The sequence below is a fragment of the Chrysemys picta genome, chromosome 25 (assembly GCF_011386835.1).
Source record: "Chrysemys picta bellii isolate R12L10 chromosome 25, ASM1138683v2, whole genome shotgun sequence".
NCBI classification, from domain to species: domain Eukaryota; kingdom Metazoa; phylum Chordata; order Testudines; family Emydidae; genus Chrysemys; species Chrysemys picta.
Genome location: NC_088815.1, coordinates 7,387,697 through 7,414,096, shown reverse-complemented (window position 1 = coordinate 7,414,096; position 26,400 = coordinate 7,387,697). Strand labels below are relative to the sequence as shown.

At 56.0% G+C, this 26,400-nt stretch overlaps 1 protein-coding gene across 11 annotated transcripts; it reads right to left on the bottom strand.

Moving 5' to 3' along the window:
- Window positions 1-615: 615 nt before the first annotated feature.
- On the bottom strand, window positions 616-26,016 carry ZNF414 (zinc finger protein 414). Of its 11 annotated transcripts, none has more exons than XM_065578417.1 (9): window positions 25,864-26,016; window positions 11,150-11,303; window positions 9,286-9,393; window positions 7,956-8,063; window positions 5,784-5,889; window positions 4,543-5,072; window positions 3,454-3,504; window positions 1,906-2,064; window positions 616-1,068 (listed from the first exon to the last, which is right to left on the bottom strand). In XM_065578417.1, the coding sequence occupies exons 1-9, from the start codon at window positions 25,864-25,866 to the stop codon at window positions 992-994; spliced, it is 1,296 nt and encodes a 431-aa protein (XP_065434489.1). In that variant the 5' UTR covers window positions 25,867-26,016; the 3' UTR covers window positions 616-991. The 11 variants fall into 11 exon arrangements, with proteins under 11 accessions (XP_065434489.1, XP_005281286.1, XP_023961554.1 ...); XM_005281229.5 differs by having other exon boundaries at window positions 9,286-9,396; window positions 25,864-26,004; XM_024105786.3 differs by having other exon boundaries at window positions 25,680-25,989.
- Between the last annotated feature and the right edge of the window lie 384 nt (window positions 26,017-26,400).

Below are 26,400 nucleotides of genomic sequence, written 5' to 3'. Positions count from 1 at the left end.
ATTTCTAGCCAGGCTCAGACCCCAGGAAGGTCCAGACTGAGGGGGCCTGTTTCACACACAGCATGCGGCACAGCTCGGGGGAGCCCTTTGGAGAACCGGACCCACCCACTCTCTGCCTCTGTCTCCCCTGCTGTGAGACACAGCGCGCTCTGCTTGGTTTTCTTAGAGCGTAAGCGCTAAAGGGCAAAGAGGGGCTGGGCGTTTGCACAGCAGGTCCCAGCCTGCAGGCACTGCCAGCGGAACCCAGCGAGCCTGCTCTGGCCAGCTCCCTACGCCTAGATTGATGCTGTCAGTTTCCTGCTCCCCAAAAAGCAGAATCCTGGAGGTTTGCCAGGAGGATGGGGAGGCACAGTGCTCTGAGGGAGGCAGGGCTGGCCCTTGCCCTGTTAAAAATTAATTATCCTGCCCTGAAGCTACTGCCTAGCCAGCCCCCCTCCCGTAGAGCCCTCCCCATGCAGTGTTCCTGCATCCAGCTCTATCCCCCAAGGGAAACTCACACCAGTCTTTTACCCGGCTGCAGCCCGCGCTTACAGCCCTGCCGCTCAGCCACCTGCTCCCCGCCCAGGGAGAGGCCATGCCCAAGGCAGCCCGACACAGAGCAGACGGAGACCCTTCTGTCCAATTCCCATTTATTTCTTAGCGACCTCATCCCCCGAGAAGAAGTCCACTAACTCCTGAGCAACTCTACCAGGCTCTACAGAGAACCCTTGTGCCTGAAGCAATAAGATCTGGAGCAGGGGGGAAGACACACACAAGCTCCCAGGACTTAAATTAAAGTTTAAAAAAAAAAAAAAACCTAAGAAAAAGCCTCTCCCTGCCCAAACTCTTTGCAGTGCACAGCTTGAAGTCAGTGGCATGGCTAGGGGGGAGGGGAGGGGTGCAAACACAGCATGGGAAGACGGGGGGGGGTAGGTTCCTGCTGCAGCCCTGGCCTTTACGTACACCCGTTCCTACGGCATTCCCATGCACATCTCCTTCCCCGCCCCTGGCATCAGAGCTGCGAGTACAGGGAGTTCTCCATCTCCGGCGGGAGCTTTGAGTGGAAGGAGGCGAGGCCGACGCCGAAGTCTGCAAGAGAAGCACAAGGGAGGCCCATCAGCGCTAAGAAATCCGCCAGCTCCCGGGCGGCTGCTCGAGAGGCTGTGGCGAAGTGGGGCATTGGGTGCATGGCCTCCTGGCTTGCGTGGGGCCAGCGCTCTGGCTTCCCGCCCCGCGGTTGCAGCTCAGCGGAGGCCATTGTGTTGGTGTAGAAGGCGAGCTTCGAGCCTAGCTGGTGACCAAGAAAACCTGGTTGGGTCCAATACAGCTGCCTTCGGGAGCTTGCAGAAAGGCCCAGGCCGTTATCTGCTCCAGGCACCTTGACGGACTCTGAAGCCTAATAAGTCCAAGGCCATTGCAATTTGGTAGAACCAGCCCGTTGTTCTGGGCTTGTGGGTGCAGCTGGCCCCTCTAGGAGCACTTCAGCCAGGACAGCGGGGCAAGGGGCAGGTTTCCCAGCCAAGGGGGGGAGATGGAGTTGGTGCAGCTCCGAGACAAGTAGGGAAGCAGTTAATGTCAGGGGCCATTTCTCGGGCAGCTTTAGCAGGGTCCACATCTCTCCGCTCCCTGTGCATTGGGGCAGCGTCCCCTCCCTAGATCAGTCAGAGACACGTTTTCCTCCCCCCCTGAACCTCCCCAAGCCAGGCTCCTTGCTTCTCCAGCCAGGAGAGGCAAACTCCAGCGCTGTCAGGCTCTGGGGAAGGGTGTGACTTTGGGAAGCTGGGCTATGACCCGCTCCCACTACGGGAACACTTGTCATGCAAAGGAATCTAGGCTGAATTCTGGGGCTCAAGATCCCCCGCTCAGCTCCTCCCACCAGCAAGCAGGCCAGATCCCCGTCCCCCAGCTCCCCCCGCTGCAGCGCACCCATCTCTCCATCCAGCCGGCCGGGCAGGGGTGGATTCTTGTGCTGATCCTCAATGTGCAGCGTCATCTCTTCCCGCGTGGCGCTGGAGAACGGGCACTGCATGCAGGTGTAGCGCCCTCGCGTGTGCTCCCACACGATGCGGCTGTTGGAGGAGTGGCCTGCAGCACAGGGGCGGAAAGCGTGTGCGTTGACTTGCTAGTGCCCGGGGAGAGCAATTGCACGGCCAACCCCTTCCCCCCCCCCCCCCGAGAGGCATGCGCAGCTGTTCACCACCACAATGGCAGCACCTGGGCCACGCCCCCTGAAACACACCCAGCAGGTGATGGCCGTGGGAATGGGAGATCCAAAGGCCAAGGCAGGCAGCATGGTACATTGGACTGCGATTCAGGACGCCTGGGTTCTATTCCCAGTTCTGCCGCTGACCAGCTGGTCCCCTCCCGCCCTTGGTCTGTCTTGTCTCTTGAGATGGTGCGCGCTTTGGGGCAGGGACTGTCTCTCTCTGGGCAGCACCCGGCAGGGCGGCCTGGGTCCCTGGTGCCTCTCGCTGCTATTGTAACGCCCCTAACACAGAAGAGGGGCAGGGGGCTGGGCCAGCGGCTGTTCCAGTTTACGCCCCAAAGGGCAGGTCATTCCCCTGCCCAAAGCCTTCGCTACCACACGCTTGACTCGGCTGGGGAAATCCAAGCCTCCCTGGTATCACAGTAGAACAGCTCATTTCCCACGCCTCCCAGGTTTGGCATGGGGTCCAACAGGGACAGGCCAGGCGGACGCTGTTTCCAAGAGAAGCCAGGCCTCCGAGATCATCCCTGCTCTATACCGAGTGGAGGGGAGCAAATGGTCAGAGCCCCCAGAAACTGCAGGGCCACTATCCCTCCCCAGATATCAGGGCCAGCACCCCATAGACACACACTAGCACCACAGCACACGGCGTCGGGCTCAGGGTAACAAAGCCAGGCCCGCCCAGGGTTGGGTTTAAACAAGGAGTCTTGTCCATCAAGACACCACCGCAGCGGTCAGTCCCAGACAACTGCCTCTCACCACCAGATCGATTCCCCCCGCCCAGGGCAGGCAGCACCCTCCCGTCTCAGCTAGAGATACGTCAGCAGTTTAATACCAGGCCTCCGTACTATGTCCCCTATGGAGGAGCTCGGAGGTCTCCATCCACTGACGGAGCAGTCTTGACGCTGCTTAGCGTACAGGCAATCAGGGCATAGGGCTGCAGGTTAGAACACCAGAACGGCCAGACTGGGTCATCTCCCCCAGTAGCCTGTCTTCCAACAGTGGCCAATGCCAGGTGCTTCAGAGGGAATGAACGGTTATTGGACTAAGCCACTCAACCACACGTATTGTGGTTGTTTTGCCCCCTGGGTGGTGCCCTTGGGCCTTCCAAGGAGAGCCCCTTGCTGTCCTGTGTGACATGGCTAATTCAAGCCCTCCCGCCGCTCCCCTTGGGTTCCCCAGTTCCCAGGGCAGGTCACCCCCTCACTGCACAGCAGCACCACCCAGTGACCAGAGAGCAGCCCAAAGCCGAGAGGTGCCGAACTAACCTGAAGTCACACCTGAGCCAAAGCATGGGAGGCGTGGGCCGACACACACACCTGCGAAGGGAATCGAGGGGCGAGACAAGCATTAGGCCTTCCCCTCCCTTGGCTGGGGGGGAAGGGACGCGACCAAGAGGCCCTGGCTCGGATCAGCTGCCACTGGCTTTTCAGAACAAGGCTGACAGGACCAGGGGGCATCACTCCAGGCGCTGCCCCTGCAGGAGTCCATGGACAGTTCCAGGGGGTGGAAGCGGGACAGAGATTGGGTGTGGGGGGGCGGGGGGAGCTGAAGGGCGATTTTTTTTTTTTTTTTAAGCACAGGGAGTGACTTTCAGACTGGAGCAAATGAGAGCCAGGAACACGTCCCGGTGCCCACACCATCCGCAGGTTTGCCAGGGCGTTAGTTGGGCAGCGGTCACAATAGCTGTCGCCGGGGCGCCTCCTCCGCCAGCTCCTGCGCCGAAGGGGTCCCCAGCGCAGGCCGACGACAGCCATGACGGGAAAGGGAGCGGGGCTCACCAGCCGAGCACGGCGGCCACAGGCTGGTGGGAGGGAGCGAGGGAGGGAGGAACAGGCCAGGGAGGCGTCACGGCCTCGGTTACAGAACGAGAGGGGAATTCTCCGCTGGCGTGGTATCTCCGTGGAGGCTGGTGGAGCCAGCGGAAGATTCAGCCCAATACTCCCCCAGGCCTTGGCAAACAGAAGGACAAATGGGATCGTGCCTCACGCCCCACGTCCGGGGAGCCCTCCAGGAGAGACGTGGGCCTTGCTCTCAAGTTTCCCCAAGGAGCAGCTTGTCTGTGGGGGGCGAGATGTTGGGACGAGGGGCGGAGAAATGGCCACTGGCACCCACCCCATGGAGCCCGGGACAGAGGGAATCTGGGCGCTTGCGCAAGTGGGATCTCTCTGGTTCTCAGGGTGGCAAGGGGAGGACAGGGCAGCTGGTGGGTAGCGTCCTCGGCTGGAAGTGCCTCCCCGCCCGCCTGTGGGTTCTGGCAGCAGCGGTCTGGGGCGAGCCTGGAAGGAGGTTTGCTGTAGCCTGGGGGATTCCCAGCTGAAGACGACAGATTTTACCTGCTGGCCCTGTGTTCTCACCTTGACTTTTCTTCCACACAGCGTTGGAGACGGGGAGGCCTTGGCTGGGCAAGTACGGCCTGAGGCGATGCTGAACCGAAGCCTGAGGTAGGCTGTAGGGAGAGGGGTGCATGTAGGACAGGAAAGGCCCCGGCACCGAGGAGTGAGGCTGGCCCGAGAACCGGGTCAAGGACGACGGCCCGAAGAGCGAGGGTTCCAGCAGAGGGAACGGGTGGGAGGCCGGAGAGACCAGGGGCATGGACTCCAGGGAGCCGTGGAGACTAGTCGGGAGTGAGGCTGGCACGGCGGTGGAGACAGCGTCCATGCTGGGGAGGATGGCTTCTTTCTCCATGTGCCGGATGACGCTCTGGAGTTTGGGCAGCCCCTCCAGCGGCTTGGCCGGGGGGTCCTTCTCCAGACCGGAGGTAGCAGGTGGGGTGGGCCTCTCGGCTTTCGGCGCCGGAGCCGGGCTGCTGGCGCTGTCGGAGCAGACGTGCAGGTGCTTGAAGAGGGAGCGGTGGGTCCGGAAGCGCAGCAGGCAGTTCTCACACCTGGGGAGCGACAGGAGAGGGCGAGTCTGCAACGGCCCGGCCCGAGGGGAAGCCGCCGGCCTGCAGGCTCAGCCGAGCGGACCAGGAAATCTCTCTCCTGGAGAAAGGAGCCATCCCAGGCACATGGCCGGAGTACAGGTCTGGGTCCAAACCCACCAGACCCCGCTAAGGTTGAGCCATTTTTTGACCCGACCCTTCCCCCGAAACCGGAGCCAGTACTGCAGCTGCCTCTTGCCCCCGGGGTTGGCACAGCCGTGCCAGCGGCCGCGTGCCCCTCTCTGCTCAGCTGTCACCCCCTGCTGCACTGCCCATGTTGTGCGGCCAGAGGTGCTGCCACCTTGGCAGTCACGCTGCGGCCGGCGGGAGTGGAACAGGCAATGGCTGCCCAGACCCCGACCCTCGGAGGCGGGACCCGTTGGGCTGCGGGACTCTAGAGCCCAGAGGACAAAGCCAACGCCGAGGAGGGAGAAGAACTGGCCCATTGCTTGTGGCGGGGCCCTGTGGGATCCAGAGGGACAGCACGGAGTGGTTCCCCAGGAGAGAGCCCCACTGCTTGGCACAGTGACGCCAGTGCCCTGGTGAATAGCCTGGTGGGCGCAGTGCCCTGCCTAGGAGATCTGGGGGCTCTGGACGCGCTGGGACCAGTGAGAGGGGTCGGTGAGGGAGGGGAAGAAGGGGCCTTATTTCTGTGACCCAAAGAGGGGGACTTACTTGAAGTAGCGGTTTGGCTTGTAGTGCACCTTCATGTGAGCCACCAGGTCCTGCATGCTGGGGAAAGTGTCCGTGCAGCCCTGGGTGGGGCAGTGGAATATTTTACCTGTCAGAAGAGGGGCAGAGGGGTCAGTGAGACACTCACAGTCAGGTCCACCGTAGACACAACGTTCTCAGCTTATATCGAGGGGATTCTTTATAACCAGCTACGCAATGGTTAGGGAGCCCAGCCCCTTCGACACGCACACCGTTCACCACTGTAAACACACTCGGAACCTCTACAGGAACTCCGCACTTAACGTCGTCCCGGTTAACGTTGTTACGTCGCTGATCAGTCAGAGAACATGCTGGTTTAAAGTTGCTCAATGCTCCCTTAGAACGTCTTTTGGCAGCCGCCTGCTTTGTCCACTGCTTGCAGGAAGAGCAGCCCGTTGGAGCTAGCTGGTGGGGGCTTGGAACCAGGGTGGGCTGGTAGCCCCCCCTCCCTCCCCCCATCAGCTCCCCTACGTTCCCTGTGCGGCAGGCGCCCAGCAGGCTATCAATTGCCGGCAGTTCAGCTGTCCCTACCCCCACTGCTGTGTGCTGTTCCTGCCCTCTGCCTTGGAGCTGCTCCCGGGAGCCTCCTGCTTGCTGTGTGAAGGGGGAAGAGGGAGGCTAATGTCAGGGTGTCCCCCTCCCCCCTGTTCCTGCCCCCCACTTAACCCATCTTCCATAGAGCAGGGGGGACAAAACGGACTCAGGGAGCTTGCTGATCTACTTAAAAAGGCAATGTACTTAGAGTGGGGTCAGTGTACTTAAAGGGGTAAAGCGCATCTCTTGCTCTCTCACACAGGGTGCGTGTCTCTGTCTGCCATGCGGTCTGCCCTCCCTTCATTCGTGCTGCATTGTAGAGTGTGAGGCTACATTAACAACGTGTTAACCCTTGAGGGCTCAGCCGAGTGCTAGTTCATCATTTAGCAGTAAGGCATTCCCTGGGAAATATCCCACCCTCTGACTCCATCACCTCAACCAAGCTTCACAGTCGTCATTGCTGTGTACGGTATTAAATTGTTTAAAACTTATACTGTGTACACACACACACACACACACACACACACACACACACACACACACACACACACACACACACTAATATAGTCTTTTGTCTGGTGAAAAAAGTTTCCCTGGAACCTAACCCACCCCCCACATTAACATTAATTCTTATGGGGAAATTGGATTCGCTTAACATAGTTTCACTTAAAGTTGCATGTTTCAGGAACAGAACTCCAACGTTAAGCGAGGAGTTACTGTATTTGCAAGGGAGGGCAGGGGACCTTGTTATCACAGCAAGAGAAATTTCAACTCCCCCACCCCCCAAAAAAAACAAAAATCAACCCCCCCCCCGGTTAATTGGACAGTTTACGAGCGGCGGCTCGGCAGCGAGTGGCTAATAAGATGAGGGGGTGCGGGGAGGGGCTTCGGAAGAGAACCTGGGGGTGGGGAAGTTAGTGAATTAGCTTCTCCTCGGACAGCCAAGGGGCAGATTGGATCTAGCTCTCAAGCAGCCGGAGCCCATTAGTGAGTGTTTGTACAGTCAGAGCCAGTGGGCTGAGCGTTTGGGATCAGGGAGCTGCTGTTTGCGAACACTTGGCTGGGCCAGTGCCGGTTCACACTGTCTGGGGTGGGGGGTTTATAGCTATGAGCTCCCATTCCCACGCACTGCTATACAAAGTTACGGCCAGAGCACCCAGCGTCTCCTGTTGTTCCTTGTTGGAGCAACTGAGCACTGAGCTCTTGGGAAAGTCCAGCACCTGTGCCGGGGCCAAGCCCCCGTAACCCCGGCCGTTATCACTCGACGAGTTTGCACTCTCCCTGCACACGAGTTCCAACCAGCCAATCAGTGGGTAGCAAGGCCATGCGACTTCAGTGGACAATCACCGCTCCAACAAATGCTCACGCGCAACCCACAGGCTGGAGTCTCTTCACGAGCTGCACTGCCATCCATAGCAAACCAACGCAGTAGAACAGCCAGGTTGATGCCCCAGAGGAAGCACTGGGAAGGGATAACAAGGCCTCCACATCTCAGGCATCCAGCCTGCCCTAGCATGTGGTGTCCTGACACCCCACCCCTCGGCAGCAAGGCCCCCCCTTCTTCCAGCACCCCGCTGGGATGATATGCAAGCCAGGCCTTACCCTCCAGGGACTGGGTGGGTCTGTAGTGGACTCTCATGTGATCCATAAGCTCCTGCATGCTGTGGAAGGCCAGTTTGCAGCCGTAGCTGGAGCACGGGTAGTGCTTCCCTGGAAGGAGAGAGCCACTGGAGTCATTTCTCTCCCAAGCCCCAACAGCTTCCCTGCCTTCATGTCCTCCCTCCTCCCCAGAACGCGTGCACGGCCTCACTGGTCCTTCCCTGCCGGCATCAGAATTAGCTGGCTTGGGCACGACGCACGTCACCCACCCGTGAGAAGATGGCAGGTTGCCCCTGGGCCAGAGACCCTGCAGATGTGAAACATAGCGGGTTCACGCAGGAAAAGGGTGCAGATGGTGGCAATGGCCGTTTGCTCCCCCCACAGCATACCTCATCCCTGACCTGGTGGGATCCCCAATGGCTCATTCAGGCTGGGGCTCTCTGCTGAGATGAGCAACCAACGGGGCCAATTCACACGGAGCGCAGGGGTGATGTGTGTCCCTGATGAGACCCACCGAACTCATGTCATACAGGCAGGGACAGCTCTATGTATTTTGCTGCCCCAAGCACGGCAGTGAGGCAGCCTTCAGCAGCATGCCGGCAGGAGGTCTGCCGGTCTCGCGCCTTTGGCGTACCCGCCGCCGAATTGCCGACAAAACCACGGGACCAGCGGATCTCCCACAGGCACGCCGCCGAAGGCAGCCTGACTGGCGCCCTCACAGCGACCGGCAGGCCGCCCCCTGCGGCTTGCCGCCCTAGGCACGCGCTTGGTGTGCTGGTGCCTAAAGCCGCCCCTGCATACAGGCTGCTGAGTGGTCAGATGGCAACAGTTTCCAGTCCCCATCGGCCTGGGCTCTGCTTGGACCAGAGACGAAGGGTCCAAAGCTTCAGTTCTCCCTTAGAAATATTCCATCACGTCCCTTTTCCCCGCCTCCTCCTTCCCACCTCTGCCTCTCTCCTGCCACTGCCTGGTCTCTCTCCCCTGCTCCAGGTAGCCACTGCTTTCCCTTGCCACCTCCTCCGGCGCCACCCCTCTGGGTCTTCTCGCGGGACAGTTCTCAGGGCGAACAGGAAAGGTTTAGCTGATTAACCCAGGAATACAGTAAAGGAATCTGGCCTGAACCCAAACTCCTTCCCCTTCTCTAGTAAGAATCCCAGGTTAACATTTAAGGGACAAGTTCGAATCAGTCTCCCTAAAGAAAACGGATGAACAGTTGTGCCCCTGAATATACCTGGAGCGGTGCCCTCTGCTGGAAGAGAGTGGACCTGCTGGGATCGCAGTTCTACCTCCCCCTCCCCCCGGCCCCCCATGCACTACTACTCCCTGAGCTCACCTGGGAGGGGTCTGCGCTTCGGGAGCCGCAGGTCCTGAGCTTGAGCCCCGCTGCCTCCACTTCCCGTTGGGTGCATCTGGCTGCCCGACACAGCCGGGTCATTGTAGCCTGCTGGAGAGATCCAGAATTACGACGCGAGCGTGGCCACCTGAGACGAGCTCCCAGCAGCCTGGCGAGGCTGAGCTGCAGTCAAGAGTAGCGTTGCCCAGGGCATAGCGAAGCTCTTGCCAATACCAGGCGGAGGCCATCAGACCAGGAGCGCGTTCGGCACAGGGGGTATTTCAGCGGTCGTGGTGGTCTCCGCGTTCTGTATTTCGACAAGGCCATTGTTGGGTGCCACTTCCCTGCTTCTCAGCGTTTGGATTCCTTTTCACGCTGAACCTGGGTGTTGGGTTTTTATTGGAAGCATCTAGGTTTGTCTACCTTGCCATTCAAAACCCGCAGCTGGCCCGTGCCAGCCGACTCGGGCGTGGGGGGCTCGGGCTATGGGGCTGTTTCAGTGCGGTGGAGATGTCTGGCCTCAGGCTGGATCTAGGACCCTGCAAGGTGGGAAGGTCGACACTGCCGTTAAACAGCCCCTTAGCCCGAGTCAGCTGGCACAGGCCAGCCGCAGCGCAGACCTCCGACATTGCGGCCTGGCTTCCCGATGCAGGCTCTCAGCCTGAACGCCTCGGAAAGGTTTGTGAGCCGCGTTGGGAGGGAGCCACAGCCAGGCCCCTCCACAGGGCATCTGGGGGCAAAGAACCAGCTCTTCCACTTCCCACCCAAATCCAGGGTTGTGAGTTCAATCCTTGAGGGGGCCACTTGGGGATCTGGGGCAAAAATCAGTACTTGGTCCTGCTAGTAAGGCAGGGGGCTGGACTCGATGACCTTTCAAGGTCCCTTCCAGTTCTAGGAGATGGGATATCTCCATTATTTAAATTTTTAAACATTTTTTAAACCAAGGCCTCAAGGCCATTTAAAAGCCAATGTCCAGCTCGTGCACTAAGTTCTGAGGCTCCGTTTGCTCTGCAGCAAAGAACTATTCTTGGCAATGAGCTTGTTAGCTGCTGGATCCAAGAAGGGCAGGTCCAGAACAGCCCTACACACGGGCGTCTCTAGCCTAGGGACGATTCCTACAGAGCACATGCAGGAAGCACTTTGGACGTCAGAATTTTCGTTGACCCAAATGGATTTCCCCACCCCCACCCCGAAAACTAAGGTGATACACTAGATCTTCACCACCACCAGGGCTATGCCACGGTCCAGACCTGGGATGGGGGCGGACGGGCAGGGGGGTGTAGGTCCACATTCAGATAGTCTGAACAGGGCTGGAAATTTTTTCAAGTGGGAAAAGCATTTCTTTCCCTGTTCTCCCATAATTCCAAGAGAGACGCTGGAGGGGTCTTTCCACCGTCTTAGTCTGATCTACTAAGTCACCTTGCCTGCCCCCCCAGCCAAGCCTGAAAGATTGGAGCAGGAAGGTTTCAGAATGGGAAGATGGGGGTTGGAAGGGAGAAAGGTTGGCGCTCGTCTAGTTCACCGCCTCTATGGAACCGGACGAGGGACATGCTGTCTTAACACAGGTGGGAGGTGACGGCCGAGACCTAGAGGTGCGCTCAGCTCTTTCAGCAGGAGAATTCTGCACGTGGGTCCCGATAGCCCACGTTTGACACCACCCTGACCAGAACCTCGTGGGGCAAACCCACGCAGCGGGGTCAGCTTTTGCGTTACTGTGAGCGGGGGCTTTCCACTCATGGACTCCGCAGCCTGCCACACGCACACACTGCCCGTGGCTCTTCCCTCTCATGCCAACTGCCTTGCAACCTGCATCCACGCTCCCCATCTCCCACCGACACTTCTGCTCCCGCGGAAACGTATTTACCGCCCAAGGAGAAGGAGGGCAACGCCGCGTCTTTCTCAGTCTTCAGGGCTTTGCTCTTGACGGGGCCGGGCGAGGCGTAGTGCTCGTGGTAAGCGAGTGCCGTGGCGGAGCGGGCAATGCCGGGCACTGGCGAGGGGCTCTTCTCCTGGTGATGCTAAACCAGACACAAGGGGACAAGGTCAGCTGTGCACAGAGAGGTCTCGTGAACGCGCAAGACCGACACCTCCCCTCCCCAGCTGCCAGCTGTGATGGACTTAAGCAGGGGAGAGCAGGCAGGGCTGGGCCCAGAGATGAGCAGGGAAAAGGTTCTGTATGAGGAGAGGCTGAAAAGGCCCAGGGCTGAGGAATACAAAGCTGCATGTGGCCTGTCGGGACTGGGAGCCCTCCACATCCTCTGAACCCCAGGCCGGCCGCCCCCCAAAAGCAGGGTCTCCTCTGCCCCCAAACCACTTGCTCCTTCAAATATTTTAGTTTCCCCTGCCCTGCCCCTCCCGAGTGTGGCATGGGAAAAGCTGCCGAGACAGCAGTGACCAATTCCGCCCCCTCCCTCCGCCTATCTGCTATCAGCTACTGGGGCATGTGGGTGCCAAGGAGATAGCTTTACCACTACCTGTGGCCACAGGACCCATGGGGGCATCACACTTCTACAGGGAAAAAAAAAAACGGGAGGGGAGGGGCTCACAGGGAAGATACGAGAGGGAAGGGGAGGCATGTTCGGGAATTGTCCTAGCCCACCAGCCTTCTGCTCTCCCTCTCCGGTCACTCTTCCCTGCCCCTCGTTCCCCACCACCGAGGAGAGGGCAGCGTGGCTGGAACGGGGCTGGAGGGGGGCAGCGGCTGGGCAGAAGGCCCTTGGGGTGGACAGGAGAGAGCAGTACTGGGGAAGGAAAGGAAGGGGGAGCTGCTGGAGGGGACGGCTGGTGGAATTGCTGCTCCTGCAGGGCCTGGTGAAGGACCTGCCCCGACGAAGCTGGGTCAGGCTCTGGGCATGAGCAGGTGGCAGGGGCTATGAAGGCGGAGGCCGTACGGCTCTAGGGTGACCAGACAGCAAATGTGAAAAATCGGGACGGGGGGTGGGGGGGGGTAATAGGAGCCTATATAAGAAAGAGACCTAAAAATCGGGACTGGCCCTATAAAATCGGGACATCTGGTGACCCTATACTGCTCCCTCTGGCCAGGGTGTGGGCTGGCAGCACCAGTCAGGAACAAATCACGTCAAACCAACCGAATGTCCTTCTTTGACAGCGTTCCTGGCACAGCGGATAGAGGGGAAGCTGCAGATGGGGATCTCTTGATTTTAGTAAGGCCGTCCCACATGAGGCTCTCATAAGCACACTAGGAATTACTATAGAACGGGTGGTTGAAAGACTGCCCTCAAGGAGTAGTGATTAGTGCCAAACTGGGAGGGCGTTTGTAGGGGGGTTCCACAGGGGTCAGACCTGGGTCTGGTACCGGTCAATATCATTAGTGACTTGGATCACGGAGCGGAGAGGATGCTTATTAAATCTGAAGAGGTCACAAGCTGGGAGGGGTCGCCAGCACTTTGGGGGGCAGGATTAGAATTCAAAACGACGGTGACAAATTGGAGCATTGGTCTGAATTCAACAAGATGAAATTCAATAAAGACAAGTGCAAAGTACTCTATGTAGGAAGTGCTGGGGGGAAATCAAACGCCAAGTACAAAGTAGGGAATGGCTGGCTAGGTGGTCGTACCGCTGAAAAGGATCTGGGGGTTACAGGGGATCACAAATTTAATAGGAGTCAAACTATGCGATGAGGGTTTGAAGAAGGCCAATATTCTGGGGTGTATTAACAGGAGTGTTGTATGTAAGACACAGGAGGTAACTGTCCCACCCTACTCGGCACTGGTAGGGCCTCAGCGGGAGGACGGTGTCCAGTTCCGGGTGCCCCACTTTAGAAAAGAGGTGGACAAATCGGAGAGTCCAGAGGAGAGCAACAAAAACGATAAAATGTTTAGAAAACCTGACCTCTGTGGAAAGGTTAAAAAACTCAGATGTTTAGTCTTGAGAGAAGAAGACTGAAGGGGGGACATGATAACAGTCTTCAAATATGTTAAGGGCTGTTACAAAAGACGCTGTTGATCAGTTGTTCTCCATGTCCACTGAAGGCAGGACAAGAAGCAATGGACTTAATCTGCAGCCAGGGAGATCTAGGGTAGATATTAGGGAAAAACTTTCCAACTCTCAGGGTAGCTAAGCTCTGGACTAGGTGTCCAAGGGAGGTTGTGGAATCCCCGGCACTGGAGGTTTTTAAGGACAGGTTGGACAAACCCCTGTCAGGGCTGGTCTAGGTTTACTCGGTCCTGCCTCAGTGCAGGGGGCTGGATTTGATGATTTCTCAAGGTCCCCTCTCCCAGCCCTGCTTTTCTAGGATTCTCAGTGCAGCAGGTGGCCAGGCATGCTGGCGGCCGAGCTAAACCCAGGATCTTGGCCAGCCTTAGCCAGAGCCCAGGATAGTCCTGAAAACCAGGAGACTCTCACAAAACTGGGCCACAGGTCTTGTCAAACAAACAAACTGGACATTGTTCTGTGGCTGGACCTCAAGAGCGCATTGTAAAGGTTACGGTGTTGAAACGCCGCGTATTCAGCAAGGGGTCCAGCCCGCAAGTCTACACAGCAACGAAACAGCCCAGCGAGCCTGAGTCAACTGGCACGGGCCAGCTGTGGGTTTTTCCTTGCTGCGTAGACCTACCCGTAGTCTGTGCATCTAGCCCGTACCCCCATCTCTGACAATGCAACGTTGCAAGAACCTCCCTAGCGGACAGTTTGGGAATAATATGCCCATGAGGACGTTTTTCCCACCCTCTGGCAGTTAGAGGTGGGGTGTGTCTGGAAGCAAGAGGGCTTTTCCCCCCAGGGATGTTCTAGGTCTTTGAGCTCCTACGCATTTTCTCAGGATTCAGATCTTCTGCAGAGCACCCCCAACAGGCCATTTTTAAGATACCCTGCATTTGTAGGATAGCCTGCTCCTCCCAGCCAGCGCATGCACCCAAACCCACAGTGCAAGCTCCAACAGATTGTATTGGCCTTGGAGGCACGCACCCACCAATGGCCAGTTTTTGCAAAGTCTTCTCCACATGCAGCATCGAAGACATCAGCGAGCTCAGGGTCTGCAGCTAAGCTCCTGCCAGGAGTACATAGATCAGCTGCAAAAACCCCTTCACCTCCCCACGGCAAGGAAGGCGGGTCAGATGCGGGAGACACTGGCTTGATTGGTCATCTGCCTGCCAGGACAGCTGATGACGGAGCAGTGCATTGTGGGAGCCTGCTTTATCTTTCTCTCCCCCACGCCGCCAGGGAAATCGGCCTTCCCTACGTGGGTCCCAGCCTAAGCCTATTAGAAACAGACCATCTTGAAAAAGCCATTTTAAGTTCCGTTAGCTGCAGTGAGAATGAAGGGCTGGGGAGCGACAGCTGCCAGGCTCAGACAGATGGGAGCCGAGGCAGGGAACAGCGTGTGTACAGCTCACCATCTAAACGAGGCCAAGCTGCCAACGGTATTTCCCCAAAGCTGTCGGAACAGAACAGCCCTTCAGGACAGAGCGGAGATCAACCACGTCGGTCTCAGAAGGTCCGGCCCCGGCCCAGTGGATGCATTAGCCTTGGAAACTCCAGGCTGTGAACGCCTCTCTCATGTCAGGAACTGGGCTGTTCCCCCACCTGCGCAGGGAGGCAGCGGTGGGAGTTAGAGGACAGTGTGTAGGGGACCCCATGCCATTCCATCAGCCCCACCTCTCCCCATGGAGGGCTCAGGGCAGCCCAGCTGCTAGGGAACAAGGAGGTGCCAGAGTTCACCCTTTGCTCAGACTCTCATGCAGGGATGAATATCTAACGCCGACACTGCTAACTACAGGGCGGGTCCAGCTGGAGACCGTTGGGCCAGTCCGCTCCAGGCACAGCGCCCACCATTACAGTGTGGGATGCTGAAGCTGGATTCCTAGTTTGCCTGGGCAGATGTCCTTGGACCAGTGGGGCTGCTTCCTCCCTTGGCATGGGCGTGTAGCTCTAGTTCACATCGGCACATCAAGAGCAGGGCAGCGCCGTGGTGCAACTCACTAGCTTGTTTCCAGGAGAGCCGGGTGTTTACTCTGTACCAGGCCTGAATGCAGCTAAGTACCCCTCAGCCCTGACCACTGGGGGAGGGTCACATAGGTGGCTCCAAGGTCTCCTTGATCCTGGCCTGCCAGTTGTGGACACTTGTCACAGGCCAGTTCCTAGTGGGACCATTAAACTCATTTTCATGCAAACCAGTAGTCAGATGAATGATTTTTGATCATTATTGCCCTGGGCAGGAGCTGAACCCATGACCTAGAGGTGCAAGGCTCCCTACTGCCAAAATCCCCTGGATACCCGCCACAGCCCCCGAGTATCTCATGTGTTTCTCCTCCCAGCACCCATTTTACCGACGACATGCCCATGGTCACACAGGAAGCCTGTGGCAGAGCGAGGAATTAAACTTGGGTCTCCCAAATGGCAGGCTAGCACCCTAACCGCCCCTCTCCAAAGGGCCACCGATGGATCCCTCACTGCCAGGCCGCTTGCAAACCACCGGTGAGTGTGGCACCATCTGTGTTTAGCTCGGTGCTTGGGGCAGCTGGTACCGCACAGAACCAGACCCCCCCCAAGGCGCCACTGATCAGCAAGGCTGATGGCGGGCAGAAGTTGGTCCTCCTTTGTACAGAGGCAGCACAGTGTCAAAGCCTGCTCTGTGGTACACAAAGAAGAGCCTGTTTCTCCTCCTGGCCGTGCTGCAGTGGAGTCGGTCAGGGCTAGGGACTCCCCAGGCGGATGCAGGCCCAGTACAGTGACAAGCATCACAGACCAGGCCAGCAAGAGATGGAAGGGGATAAGGACCTTGCCCCAACCACATCACTGCTAAACCCAGCTGCACTGGGGAGTTCTCAGCAGCGGGGATTGAACCTGGGACTGCTGGTTCAGAAAGCACGCCCTGCCCCACTGCCTGAGTTAACAACACCTCCACCTGCTGGCAAAGGGCCGCAGCAGGTTCATTAACCTTTGTGGCCCAGCCACCGCCCAAGCACCACCCTGACCTCCCGTCTTGGTCAGCCGGATTCCCCTCATGGCTTTTTCCTGGAAAAGTAAAAGCGACAAAGAGGAAGAACGCGGACAAAGGACATCTGTGGGATGCCCAGCAACTTCCCATTTGCAGGTACAGCGCAGGAAAATACTCCCAGGCTATGGCTCGGTGACCTCTCACCTTCTGTTCACCACAAGCAGTTAAGCACTGGCAGGTTTGGAGCTGAAAAATGTACTGATCTGAGCCTGGCTGCTTAACTTTGGGGTTTGTATTTAAAACAAAACAAAAAAACCAACCACCATATCTGGCTATTCTCTAGCTCTTTTCATCAAGAGAGCTCAAAGTGCTTTACAGAAATCACTATCCTCCTTTTGCAGATGGGGAAACTGAGGCATGGGAAGGCAAAGTGACTTGCTCCAGAACACCAGACAAACCAGTGGCAGAGCCAGAAACTGAACTCCCAAATCCCAGTCCAGTGGCCTATCTACTAGGCCACCTTGCCTTCCTCTTAGGCCAGATGTCAGTTTTATAGAGTTAGGGTGCTCAGCTTGTTCGCTTTCTGGTTTGTGGGGCCTCTTTGCAGCCATTGGCAATAGTTTCATGCTACCTGCCCAGTCTGTGCCTTTAAAGCCAGAAACTCCCTGGGCTTGTCTAGAGGATTATGCTGCCACTACATCGGAGCAGTCATAGGTCAGCACAAGGAGGCTGCTGCTTTTACTTCTCCTCCTTAGAGGCCGGAAAAGGAAGGTTCTGGGAGGACAGTCAGGGAGGAGTAAGGACAGAGCCAGAGAGCCAGGGGGGCGTGTGCAGTCGGTAGATGGATATTTGGGACCCATCAGGTACAAAGGCCTTAGAGCCCAGCAGCTGAGGTGCCTACAACACTTGCCTGAGAAGTGGTACCAAGGACAAAGGTGAGTGATCACAGCACTCCAGTTCCACTGGTGGCAGCAGTGGGATGCCCTTACCTTCCTAGTGGTAAGAGGAAGGCCTCTTATTGGCTAGTTTGGCTGGCAGTAGCTGGGATACAGGGGCCTGAGGACTACTCAGAAGTGACCCTGACACATTCCAACCGTTTCCTTAAATCCCAGAGAGGGGAACAGACAGGGCATATGGTGAGACGTAGGGCACCTCACAGGGCTATGCATCTATCAAGGATGCTTTGGGTGGTCCCTGGACCAAACCACTGACCCCAAGTGGAACCGAGCAGGCTACAACCACCACACACAAGCAAAGGGGGAAATCTTTCAGTGGGGCGATTGGGACTTGGTAGGCTCAGCGTGCCTCTGCCATTCCCCCCCACTCCACCCTGAGGGATCAGAACCCCCCCCCACCCAACCCCATACAGGGGCTGGAAATTCTATGCTTTCTACACTCTTAGGCTGGGGTTTTCCCCAGGCGGCCGAAGAATTTTCACCCCAACCCCCAGTAGGGGTCTGAGGCCCCCGCGGGTGTTCGCTTTGCACGCCGTGAGCTTTTCAGCGCATCTCCTCCTTTGGAAAGGTAGAGTAAAGAGACACAAAGTACCATTAGCTATAGCATCAGCTTGTGGGTCTGTGCATGTGCTCTCAGCAGTTTCTGTTGGAAATCCCCACCTCACAATCTCTGTACAATCTCTGCAGGGGTAATTTTTTTAAAACAACAAAAGGGAGAACTACCAGGTCAAAAAAATCCCTACGGGCCAACATTCAAATGACCTCCCGGAGGTAGAAAAAATAAAAATGCTGCATATCAGACAAGTCTTCGGGAAAGTCAGTCATTCAGCCCAACCTGATCAGTCCACCCTGGACTGTCTCAAAGGCTGGTTTGGCTCAGTCCCACGGACACGCAAGAAACAAAGACCAACAATCACCTCCAGCGAGAAGTAATCTAAAAGCGTGTAGAGAATTCCACAGAGATCTACACTGAGGGATCACGAAGGCTGCATCACTGAATCATCCGACTGCCAGAGCTAAGTCTGTACCTACAACGTTAGCTCTGCCCCCACTTGCGCATGGGCCTTAGGGTAAAGGGTTAAGTTTTCCAAGAGCACTTAAGGGGCTTATGACTTAAATCCCATTGAAAGTCAACTATGCTAGGCAGTGGACAGACTACATAAGTGACAGTCCTTGCCCCCAAAGAGTTTACAATTTAAGAGATAAGACAACAGGTAGGTGGAACAAACAAGGAGCAGGAGGGGGGGGGAGGGAGGGGACAGGACAACATATGGGCACAGTCCTTGAAACATCCTATATCTAGTCTTGGGGTAGTGTGAACCAGACACACTGAAAGTAGGGTTACCATAGGTCCGTATTTCCCCGGACATGTCCGGCTTTTTAGTTGTTAACTGCCGTCCGGGAGGATTTTTTAAATATATAAAAACGTCCGGAAAATACGGACGTATGATAACCCTACCCACTGCCCCCTCTCCTCTTGGGGTGTCAGCTCACTCAGCCTGCGGATTGCAACCCCCCCGTGCTGCTGCAACCCTGCGCCCCACGGCTAGGGGCGGTGGCGTCTCTGCAGCCAGCTGCTGGTGTGGGGGACCCGCGGCCGCTTCTCCCTCCTCTGAGCATCCCCCACGGCTCTGGCAGAGCCTCAGTCTCCCCCCTCTGTCCCGGCCGTGCAAGGAGCCCCCCCGCCAGCGGTCCGTGCAGCCGGGGCAGGTCCCGGCGCAGGGGAAAGTTTCTCGGTGCATGGTGGCTCCCGGGAGCCCGAGCTCCCCTGCCTGGGAAGGGCCCGCACTGCAGCGCCTCTTGCAGCCTGAGCTGTCGCAGCCTCATCGGGTCCGGCTGGGAGCGGGGTGGAGACTCCCCTGAGGGAGGTGAAGGGTGGGGGAATCTGAGGTGGGGGGGATTCTGAGGGTAGGGGGCGGGAGGCTCTGAGGCAGGGGCTGTGGAGAGTGGGGGGCTGTGGAGGGGGTGGGCTATGGGAGGAGGTAGGGAAATGAAGGGTAGGGGTTATGGAGGGAGGTGAAGGGGAGGACTGAGGTGGGGGTGCTGTGGAAGGTGGGGGCTATGGGAGGGGGTGGGGGGCTCTGAGGCAGGGGCTGTGGAGATTGGGGGGGCTGCGGAGGGCAGGCTCTCAGGAGGGGGGGCACTGAGGCAGGAGAAGGCTGAGGATGGGCCCTGTGGAGAGCAGGTGGCTCTGGGGTGAGGCCTGGGGGGTCCAGCAGGCGGGCAGGGAGTGGCTCTGGGGTGAGGCCTGGGTGGGGGGTCTGGTGGGCGGGAGGCAGCGGCTCTGAGGTGAGGCCTGGGGGGATCTGGCGGGAGGCGGCTCTGGAGTAGGGTTACCATACGTCCGGATTTTCCCGGACATGTCCGGCTTTTGGGTCCTTAAGTCCCCGTCCGGGAGGAATTTCCAAAAAGACGGACATGTCCGGGAAAATAGGGAGGCATGGTAAGGGGACCGCCTCCTCCCCGGGCTCCAACTTTCCCTGCTCCCGCCGCTCTCCACCGCAGCGGGGGCTGAAGCAACTTCCCCAGCGCAGCAGCAGCCGGGGGGGGGGGGGGGGGGGGAAGAGGGGGAATGCGGGGTGCTCAGGGGAGGGGGCGGAGACTTTGGAGAAGGGGCGGAGTTGGGGCGGAGCCAGGGCCCCGTGGAAGGGCCTCTTTTTGCAGTATTGAAATATGGTAACCCTAACTGAAAGTCTTTGGTGTTCTAGGTTTATCCCCTGTAGGCTAGTAAGATGTAAGTTGCAGAATATTAAATTTGGGAACAGCATGTGACCGATACAAGACTGTATCATGATGCATATACACAAAAGGGACAGAGTTAAGGATATATGTCAAGGTTAGCACAATATTAAGGTGGAGTGGCTAAACTGGGATGTTAAAAAGCACCCGTTTGACTTTGGAGCACAAGCCCCACTGTACGTCAATAGGATTTGTGCTCCCATCCCCCATGCAAGTTGCACCTGCAACGAGACAAGGGCTCCTCATTCGCTGAGCCCCTGCTCCAAAGCTTGCTTTAGCAAATGGGCGTCTTTGTATCAACTTCATTGGGCTTGGATCAGGCCTGAAGTGTGCCTTTCGCGCCAGTGAAAAAAACAGAGCTGACTGGGACCCGGAGTTCCTGTTCTGTGGGAAATTCAGACATTTAGAAAAAAAATTATTCCAATTGGGAACGAAAAACCAAAGTTTCAGAATTTCCGACAAAACAAAAAGTAAAAATTGATTCAGGACCATCAAAATATTTCATTTCGATAGCATCTAGGGCAACCAGACAGCAAGTGTGAGAAATCGGGACGGGACGGGGGGGAAGGATGTAATAGGAGCCTATATAAGAAAAAGCCCCCAAAATTGGGACTGTCCCTATAAAATCGGGACATCTGGTCACCCTAATAGCATCAAAAAGTGTTTCTTTAGTATCGTTTGATTCATTAACAAGTTCCCACAAAACCGTCTGGATTTCAAAGGAAAACTGTTCGGTTAAAAGGTTTCCCCACCGTAAACCTCCAGGTGCCGAGCACAAACGGTCCAGCCACATAACTCGGCACGCGCTGAGCCAACGGTTACCTTTTGCACGGGTGCCGGAGGAAAGGCTTGCATGCGTCCAGCTGCAACCCCAATGCCAGTGACAGCTCCAGGAGGAGCTGGAGATGAGGGGATAGGAGCGAGTTGCATAGAGCAGTAGTTCTCAACCAGGAGTCGGGGGGCTCTTAGAGGGCGTTGAGCAGGTTTCAGGGGGGCCTCCAAGCAGCGTCAGCATTAGACTCACTGGGGCCCAGGCAGAAAGCCAAAGCCCCCTGCATGGGGCTGAAGCCCGGGTCCCTGAGCCCCACACTTAGGGCTGAAGCCTGAGCAATATAGCTTCTTGGGGGACCCTGTGGCGTGGGGCCCCAGGCAACTGACCTGCTTGCTACCCCCTAACACCGGCCCTGGCTTTTATATGCAGAAAACCAGCTATCATGGCACAGGTGGGCCGTGGAGTTTTTATAGCATATGGTGCTGGTGGTGGTGGTAGGGGGCCTCAGAAAGGAAAAGGTTGAGAACTCCTGCCATAGAGGTTCTTAGATCTCCGCTCCGGAGCCGGAGGCCTATTTGCAGGGGAGCGGCCAGCAAGCCTCAACGTTTCTTCCGTTTGAAAGCCAGGGGTATTTCTGAACGGCGCTCCCGGAGCCTTATGGCCCTGAGTGCCATCGACAGGGCAGAGGAGTGGAGAAAACCCAGTGAAACATCGCACAATCCTGGCGGATTTGGAGTAAGAGGATGGAGAAAACCCCGCTGATTTGGGGTGGGGTGCGGCAGGGGAGGGGAAGATAACTTGGCATAGATTTTTCCCAGATTCCCCTGCTGATTTATGGCACCCCAGGTCAGGCTTCTCCATTGGGAGCAGCACCACTCGTTGCTATGGCAACAACTATTCAGCCTCCTTTCTTCAGGGGTTCGATCTCAGGCAGGGGACGAGCATCTTCTAAGCCCTACAGGAAGCAGCGAGCGTGCGCTTGCGTAGTGGGGGGCGAGGAGTGGGGGGAAGGAGAATCCAGTTTTTGGCACAAAACGTTCCGAGTTAAGAAAGGGAAGTGGCAGCAGGGTGTTTGAAATAGGGAGATTTTTCAGATCCCAGTTCCTCACTTTGGACACTGCTTCAGCTCATCCCCAAATGGCCACCGTGTTTTGAGAGCCAGAGAAAGGCGAGAGAGAATTTTAGGCCTGATCTCCCCCGCGGTTTAGCCCCAATTTCAGCATCTGGTACAGAACAGCAAACTCCCCAAGTCCAGTTCTCCAGGTCCCCGCTCCTTGTTGCACCCATTCACCCTCAGTGCAAAGCAGGTGCAGCATGTGATCAGATCAGAATGGGAGTGTTTTACAGGCACCGTCCTCGGCCCGCCGCCAGATCAGACCAGGACCTTGCCCTGGTGTGACTGCACGAGGCGTGGAGCCATGGGCATCAGGGCCATAACTCCTTGGTGTATTTCGGTCCTCCAAACCTTAACTCTGCAGCACAATCAGAGGCAGACAGCAGCTTGGGCAGACATACCTGAGCTAGCACTGTTAAAAACCGCAATGTAGATGTGGTGGCACAGGCTTCAGCGTGGGCCGTACCAGCATGCCGGGAGCCTGGGTACACACTCGCGTTACTAGCCCGTGCCACTGCATCTTCACCGCTCCGTTTAGCAGTGCTAGTGCGGGTAAGGTATGTCGACCCATGCTGCAATCACGCCTCGGGTCGCCGTGTGGACACACCGTTAGAGTCAGGATTCCAGCCCCGAGCGCTAATTCAAAAGTCACTTTCTACAAGTATTCCGCTTGGTTGTGCAAAGATCCACCATTTCCCCCCTCAAGAGACTTTCACTAGTGAGCTCTCTCGGTAGAATAACTGCAGGAAGCAAACGCAGCCAAAACACGGTCCTTTACAAAATCCAAACCAACGTTCCGTGGGGGAGGGGTTCACAGCAACCATGCAGCCCTAACTAGGGAGAGAAGTCCCCATTGCCACGTCTGTTAACGGCCACAGCTCGGCTCCCCAGTGCAAACACGAGGGCTCGTTCAGACCGGCTAACACAGAAGACATTCGCGAATCCACAGCAGCGGGATAAACGGAACAAATAATCCTATTTGAGCATCGATACCCTGCTCTGCAGCCAGAGGTTTAATACAATTTCTGAAACGCACATTGTCACACGCAGAGATAAGAGACAAAGGGTTTGGAGCCAGGGACTCCTGATCACTCACTACAAACATAATAAAAGAAAAGGGGGACGAGAGATACAGGAAATAAATGCTCTGACAGCAGAATGGCTTTTTCACTGATCGTTCTGCTGAGCTTTCAACCCACAGCTCTGGTGGTTGCTTGCTCAGTGTTTCCTGCTCAGTCTGGAAAGCATAAATTTGTCTCAGTTAAGCCTTGTCCTTTCTGGATGGATACAAGCAGACCAGGGATCACAGGGTTAATTACATACACGTTAAATAAGAATAACTGTGTTAAAAGAACACGACGACTGAGCTCAAATGACACGAAAGTGAGATAATTCAGATTTCTCTTCCAAAGTCTCCTTGACTCACGCTCATCCCCCCTCCCACACGTGTGTTTTGTATTATCGCATGGGGCTGACCATGAACTTCAACGCCATAATCTACAGTTTGTAATGGAGCCAGATGACACTTGTTTGTCCTTGTTTGAAATATTAATATTTCAGCCTTAAACGTAGATTTCTTCCTTTCTTTTTTTTTTTAAATGATGAAGGGAAAAGACAAGAACTTTGCATTTGTGATTAAATACATTCTCGGTGGAGATCACGCTTATTTATGACAGGTTTCAGAGTAGCAGCTGTGTTAGTCTGTATCCGCAAAAAGAACAGGAGTACTTGTGGCACCGTAGAGACTAACAAATTTATTAGAGCATAAGCTTTATGCATCCGAAGAAGTGGGCTGTAGTCCACGAAAGCTTATGCTCTAATAAATTTGTTAGTCTCTAAGGTGCCACAAGTACTCCTGTTCTTATTTATGAAGCATCTAACCTGTGCTAGTGAGAGGAACACACAGAGTTGCTTTGCACCAAGCCGTGATCACACCTGGGTGTTAATTTCAAGATCTATTCACTGGAATAAATGCAGCTGTGATGGTGGATTACAGCATTTCCCCTGCTCTTAATTATTTTCAGAGAGGGCTGCATGTCAGGATCCTAAATTTATGATGCTTTCACCATTTCTATGCCAGCTTTTAATGGCCCCTAGTCAAGTGACTTGCCCTAAGCAACCTTTTAAAATAGTCCTTCTGAAAATGCTGCTTCTTTCAAATCCTTCCTCATCATAGCTCACTTAGGCCAGGTCTACGCTACAGTGGCACAACTTACGGCACCGTGGCATAGATGCTTCCTACATGGATGGAAGGGGGTTTTCCATCGATGTAGTTAATCTACCTCTTCAAGAGGCAGTAGCTAGATTGGCAGAAGAGTTCTTCTGCCATTGACCTCGCTGTGTCTACACCAGGCTTAGGTACACCCACCTACAGTGCATCATTTTTAAGTGTAGACCAGGCCTTAGTTTGGAGCCTTTCATCACTAATCTCTGCCTATTCACAAACCTGGTCATGTAAATCAAATAACCAGGCATTAAGAAACAGAATAGATGATATGATCTACCATCATCAGTAAAACCACCTTCTCCCAAGAAAAAACAACGAGGAATCCTTGTGGCACCTTAGAGACGAACACATTTATTTGGGCATAAATAAGTTATTAAGTAAAATATTTATTATAATGTAAAAATAAAATAAAATATGTATGCCCAAATAAATGTGTTCGTCTCTAAGGTGCCACAAGGACTCCTCGTTGTTTTTGCTGATACAGACTAACACGGCTACCGCTCTGAAACTGTCTCCCAAGAGCCTCTCTCTCCCCCCACCCCATCTGACAGTGATCTCTTGCCACTGCCCCATGTGCTAGCCTGCAAATTGATCTGCAGAGGAAGCCTCCTTCCATGCAGGACCTATTTGAAGTTATTTCAGCTTGCAGGACCTTCCTATGCGTCTGTACTTCACCACACACACACACACACACACACGACATTACAGCAATACGGGGCGAGGGGGAGAATTCTCCCCCTCCCCCCAAAACAAAGGCTTGAACCCCCATTTTTCCTACAAACAGCCAGCACCAGCCCAAACCGGTGCAACACCCAACAGCTCACCCGTTGTCACAGCGCAATGCCTGACAGCCACCTCCAGTTCAGGCCACCCCAAGCCCTCTGAATAACTGCAGCATCCCAGAGCATCTGCAAGCAACCCTAGGAGAACAACAAAGCCAGTGCAGGCAGCTCTGGGACAAGGAGCCAGCTAACATGTGCAGTCAATCAGGGGTGGGGGAGAGAAACTGAGGTTTACAAGGGGGGGGGGGAGAGGGTGTCTTTACGAACAAAGACGAATTATAAAAAGGGGCAAGAAAAATCAACATGAAATAAGCAGCTTCCTGTTAAGAAAAAAGGGGCCACTCCAGGCCCATGTGACAGATGGGGGGGGGAGGGTACAATGGGCAGGGTGAATTCCTTATACCAGGTTTTCTCATAATCATCCTTAAGGCAGGGGGGTGGAGAGGGGCAGAATGGATGTAATGGCTGGGCCCCTGTCCAAGGGTCCCACTCCCCCACCCCTCAGGAGCCATCTGCCTGGCTCAGCTGAAAGCCAGTTTCAGTTTTCCTTTCCCCTCTGAGCGCAGAAGCTGCTGGCCAGGGGCTAGTTTAGAGGGGACCCCCCAGAACCAGGCATAGTAACCAAAGGACATAAGGCCACCTAGAGCGCCCCCTCCCACTCGGCCCGCACCCCTCCTCCCCCACCGCCCACGGGGGCTTGAATCCCCCCCCCCCCATCTCCACCCTAGCAGATGAAGTGACATTTTCTCCCTTTGCAAAACACAAATGCGGTGGATTATTTTAGGGGGTGGGGGAATACGTAACGCTACCCCCCTCTTTTAGCATGACCTGCTTTTCTCTTTGTGGGGGTGAGGAGGGGAACCCCCCCCCCCTCCTTAAACCCGCTCCTCCACGGTCCTCACTTACTTTCAGCCCCTTCTGGTTCATTTCACAAGCAGAGAGTCCAGCTGCCCCTGGTCAGTTTCAGGCTCTCTCTGTTGTACCGGGCTTGTTTATGTCCAGGACCAGGGAGGTGGGAAGGAGAAGGGGGGGGCTGCCCCCCAACACACACACACACACGGCGGCTCCTGGGTTAGCCGAGTCCACCTACCATTTCTCTGGCAGATCTTGCAGGGGAGGGGCTTTTGTTCTGGCTTTAGATCCCAAATTCTCCCGGAGCAGCAGCAAGACACATCAAAAGGCAAAGATGTTACATTGTAGCCATTTTATGTTAAGCAGCTGTCGCGAGACCGAGGGTGATGGTGGAGGGGGGGGAAGGGGGAGGGATTTGTTATAGGAGGGAAGTGAGGGATTAGATTCCTTTAGCAAAGGCGGGGGGGGGGGGGGGATCTCCTGGAGTTGACAAGACTCCAATACAAACCTAAGAGGCGGTGACTCCAGCGCCCAACCCCCTTGGTCCCCCCCCCCCCCTCCCTCTCTGCTCTCCTATCACATGATTGTGTCTCTCATGTGCTTCTATCCTGCTTATTCTTTGCTTCCTTTTCTCCCCTTAGTTTTTTTTTTTAATAAGGCCAGAGCTGATGGTGCCAATAAAAAAAAGATCTGCCCAGGCCAAGGGGCATCGGGTTTTGTTTAGGGCAATGCACGGCATGGCAGATGTGCACCGAACCATTACATCCAGAGGCAG

Excerpts from the sequence above, each read along its gene's own strand:
- ZNF414 (XM_024105785.3), bottom strand. The coding sequence starts at position 25,700 with ATGAACCAGAAGGGGCTGAAA. Across the intron at positions 9,397-11,149 it reads GCCCTCCTTCTCCTTGGGCG|CAGGCTACAATGACCCGGCT; the intron begins GTAAATACGTTT and ends GGATCTCTCCAG. Across the intron at positions 2,065-3,453 it reads TGGCTCAGGTGTGACTTCAG|GCCACTCCTCCAACAGCCGC; the intron begins GTTAGTTCGGCA and ends CCTGTGCTGCAG.